At 47.9% G+C, this 4717-nt stretch overlaps 1 protein-coding gene across 1 annotated transcript; it reads right to left on the reverse strand.

The window, feature by feature from the left end:
- Positions 1 to 685: 685 nt before the first annotated feature.
- Positions 686 to 2278, reverse strand: LOC113198056 (sperm motility kinase 4A-like). Its single transcript, XM_026410634.2, has one exon. The coding sequence runs from the start codon at positions 2276 to 2278 to the stop codon at positions 686 to 688; it is 1593 nt and encodes a 530-aa protein (XP_026266419.2).
- Positions 2279 to 4717: the final 2439 nt, after the last annotated feature.

The following is a 4717-nucleotide window of genomic DNA, read 5'->3' on the forward strand; positions in this document are numbered from 1 at the left end:
GGTGAGACACCCAGCCACTGCTGTAGGCAGGCTTGCCCCTATGCACTGCCCAGCTCTTGCTTCCCTGTACGTGGGATTATGGAGATGAAGCCATAGAACACTCTACAGTTTCCAATGCCTTGCCATGGGTGTCTTCAACAGCTGCAACCCACCTGAAGGTCTGAAGATCACAAAAAGGATATTCTCTAGCCAAAATGACTAGCTCAAAGTGAATCAAGTCTACACAAGCTCAAGGGGAGCAAGTCCCCACCTACATTGGCTCAAGAAAAGTGAGTCTATCAACACTGGCTCAAGGTGAGCAAATATCCACACTGGTTGGGAGAGGGAGGCATAGTGGTCCATGCCTTGAGTGCTGGACTCTGGCCTTGCCCTAAATCTTCCTTCTTAAAACACACACACACACACACACACACACACACACACACACACACACTTGCTTTTTTTCAATCTTTGAAACATTTTTATTGTACAATTTGTGAAAAAAAATAATAAATTTCTTATTTGGCAGTGACCAGAAACAGCAGGACAGTGGAGAAACAGCAGGACAAAGAGCAGGACAGGGGGACGTGACCCAAGGCAAAGTCTCTATGAGGCATCTTCGCAGGTGGGGGCAGAGGAGACTCCTGGTGGACCCAGATGCGCTCCTGCCTGGAAACCTGTTGGCACACCTTGGTCTTCGGGCTGTTCATTGGTTCTGTTGGTCTTGGCTGATGATTTCCACTGGAACCACTTTGCTCCTGAACAATGACTGACTGAAGCATGGGATGAAACACAAGTGTCGAAGGCAGGAGACAATACTCTTCCTCACTCTCCTCCAACCCCTGATGCAGTGGTGGGTTGGCTCTGTGGAGGAAGCTTGGGAGGAGGAGCTGCGGTCCTCTGTGATCTCCCTACTGAGGCTGGAGGGGTCCTCTGTGATCTCCCTACCGAGGCTGAAGGGGTCCTCTGGGATTTCCCTACTGAGGCTGGAGGGGTCGGTTGTGCTGGGCACAGGGTGGTGCTGGGAGGCTAGGCTGGGAGGGGGTGTGTCCACGTGGAAAAAGCGGAGACGAATGCCAGGCACGCTGGCACTGCCACCACCCTTCTTCAGAGACGGTTTGGCCTCCTCTGGCTGCTGCTGCTGCTCACAGGGCAAGCGAAGGGCAGGCTCACTGGAGCACTTCCTGGGGTCGACCCTAGGAGGATCTGCAGGGCCTGGGCGAGGCCCTACCACCCGACGCTGCACGGGCTTCTCCTGGCATGTGCAACCCACCCCCTGGGTTCTCTGGCACTTGAGCAGGAGGTAGGTAGCCATGGCATCATCGTATTTCTTATGTGACAGGGACACCCAGATGTTATAGGGGTCGTAACCCATGTCGAACATGGTTGTTATGATGGCAGGATCCGGGTGGATGGGGAGGGCCTCGCCAGAAGGACGGGGTGAATCTTCCTTGCCCTGGCTCAGCCATGGGTGGCTCATTATCTGTTTTAGGCTGGGCCTCTGCCTGGGGTGCACCTTCAGCATCGCAAGGATGAGGCTCTGAGCTCCCTTGGAAACATGTGCAGGAATGCCATAGGCTCCCTCCATGATCAGCCTCCTCACCTGCCCAACACTGTTGGCTATAAATGGGCGGCTCCCTGTCAGCATGAAATAGAGAACCACCCCCAGGCTCCAGATGTCCGCCAGGGGGCCCTCGTATTCCTCCCTCCGGACAACTTCTGGGGCAAAGTATTGGAGAGTGCCCCAGAACCGGCTCAGCTTCCTCCCGGCTGTGAATCTGGTGCTCAGGCCGAAGTCAATGAGTTTCACCGTACCACTGGCGTCCAGCACGAAGTTCTCGGGCTTGAGGTCCAGGTGTGCGATGCCCTTCTCGTGGCAGTACTGCACAGCACGCACCATCTGCCTGAAGAGTCTGCGGGCCTGCTCCTCAGGCATGCCACCAGGCTCCGAGATGAGGCTCCGTAGATGTCCCCCACCTGCATGCTCCATGATAATGTACATGTATTTGAGGGTCTCAATGACCTGGAAGAGTCGGATCACGTTTGGGTGATCCAAGCCCGCCATCAAACGGGGTTCAGACAGGAAGGGGAGGTTCCGGCCTACTTTTGGTACAACCTTCACCACAACCTCTGTCCCCGTGAGGCGATGGCGGGCAAGTTTCACCTTGGCGAAGCCCCCTTCTCCAACGTCCCGCAGAAGTTCATAATGGTCGGCGATGGCAGGCTCAAAGGAGCCGTGCCCTCGTCTCTCTACACTGTTCTCACTACTCTCACTGCGGATCCTACAACGGAACACCATCTTAGGATGCTAGCTTAAAAAAATATAATAAACCAAAACAAATAACTAAAATAAAAAAGCCCCCAAAACGAAAGCAAAGAAACAAAAGGAAAAAAAAAATCAAATCAAAAAACCCAGAAGACCACAACCACCAACCACCAATCACCAACCACCAGCCACCAACCACCAACCACCAACCACCACAAAATGCGCTAACTATCTGGGAGTCCGACAGGTCACCACCAAGAGCTTCCTGTACATATGGACAAAAACCCAGTGGTGGCCACTCTCTTATATACCTGCTCTTTGAAATTCCCTCACAATGGCCATGCTGAACCAAGCCCACCCTTTTTACCTTATAAGGACAAAAGTCAAGCTGAACAAGGGCCCACCCTTTCTCCCCTTATAAGGACAAAACACCACCCCCAACCAAGGGCCCTGCCCTCATCTCCTTATAAGGGAACAAGCCAAGCTGAACCAAGGGCCCCACCCTGATCGCATCATAAGGACACAAACCACACTGAACCAAGGGCCATGAGAAACATCAAAGTCCTGCACATGTCAAAACTTCTCTGGTATAAGCACTTCTCCTAGCCTATGAACTATCTTAAGTGAGAACAGGGGTGGATCTTATTTTAGATGCCCAGAGCCAGTGTAGAATTTAACCCCTTGGAGATTTCCCTTAATGTTGATTCGTTGGGTTTTTGTTTTGGCCGACTAGGTGGACAAATAGACAGATGTGCAGATAAAGAGGTAGATGGAGGGATGGATGGATAGGTGGAAGGAAGGAAGCATGAATAGTTAGATGTATGATTATGTGAGGATGACCTTAGGCCTGAGCCTAAGCAACTCCATTTTTAAAACTCTATTTTGAAACCTGCAGTCTCACCAGGCACATTCAACATATCCCTCCAGTATGGCTTCAAACAAGTTACTTTCCCTCACCCTGATAAACAGAGTGAAGCCTCTGGCAGGCTGTCCTCCCCTGATAAGAAGAGAAAGGCAAAAAGATCAGGGTGGAGACCACCAGACCAGATGTTTCTGACCCGAGGATAAATGATATCATGAAGAAATTCGATGGTAGCTGATAAGGACTGAAAGGGGGGTCAAAAGCCCCAAAATTCACTATAAATAGTAGAGCTGATGAACAGAGATTCAGCCAGCCGAAACAAGGATGCACTTGAGCTGGAGAGCCTGATGAGGACCTGGACTGACATCCCATCAGTTGTCATTATTCTCATCCTCTGCAGGATCCTCATTGCTCTCAAACTCTACCACCTCGTCTGGATCTTGATGAGAGCTGCAACTTCTCCCTACGACCCTCTCCTCAACCAGTTGTCCACTCCACGCCAGGAAAAACCTGCCTTGGTTCTGGACCTGTTCACTGTGATCTGAGTGAGTGTGCGTCTGTTGGACTTAAAGCCTAAGGTTTAAGACTTTTTCATTATTATGTAAATTATTTTTATTTATATATGATAGCAGAATGCATTACAATTCTTATTACATATTTAGAGCACAATTTTTTTATATCTTTGATTGTATACATAGTATATTCACACCAATTCGTGTCTTCATACATGTATTTCGGATAGTAATGATCATCACATTCTAGCATCATTAATTATACCATGCCCCCTCCCTCCCGCTCCAAACTCTCTGCTCTATCTAGAGTTTGTCTATTCCTCCCATGCTCCCGCTCCCTATTCCACTATGAATCAGCCTCCTTATATCAAAGAAAACATTTGGCATTTGGTTTTTTGGACTTGGCTAACTTCACTTAGCATTATCTTCTCTTAACTCCACACATTTACCTGAAAATGCCACGATTTTATTCTCTTTTATTGCTGAATAATATTCCATTGTGGATATATACCACATTTTTTTATCTATTCATCTAGTGAAGGGCATCTAGGTTGGTTCTACAGTTTAGCTATTGTGAATTGTGCTGCTATAAACATTGATTTGTCCCTGTAGTATGCTATTTTTAAGTCCTTTGGGTATAGACCAATGAGAGGGATAGCTGGGTTGAATGGGGGTTCCATTCTAAGTTTTCCAAGAAATCTCCATACTACTTTCTATATTGGCTGCACCAATTTGCAGTCCCACCAGCAATGTATGAGTGTACCTTTTCTCCCACATCCTCATCAACACTATAGTTGTTTGTGTTCATAATAGCTGCCATTCTGACTGCAGTGAGATGAAATCTTAGAGTGGTTTTGATTTGCATTTCTCTAATTGCTAGTGATGTTGAACATTTTTTCATATATTTGTTGATTGATTGTACATCTCCTGAGAAGTGCCTCTTCAGGTCCTTGGCCCATTTATTAATTGGGTTATTTATTTATTTATTTATTTATTTGGTGTTTAGCTATTTGAGATCTTTTTATACCCTAGTGATTAGTGCTCTATCTGATGTGTAAGAGGTAAAGATTTGCTCCCAAGATGTAGGCTGTCTATTCA

Source organism: Urocitellus parryii, chromosome 3 (assembly GCF_045843805.1).
Source record: "Urocitellus parryii isolate mUroPar1 chromosome 3, mUroPar1.hap1, whole genome shotgun sequence".
NCBI classification, from domain to species: Eukaryota; Metazoa; Chordata; class Mammalia; order Rodentia; family Sciuridae; genus Urocitellus; species Urocitellus parryii.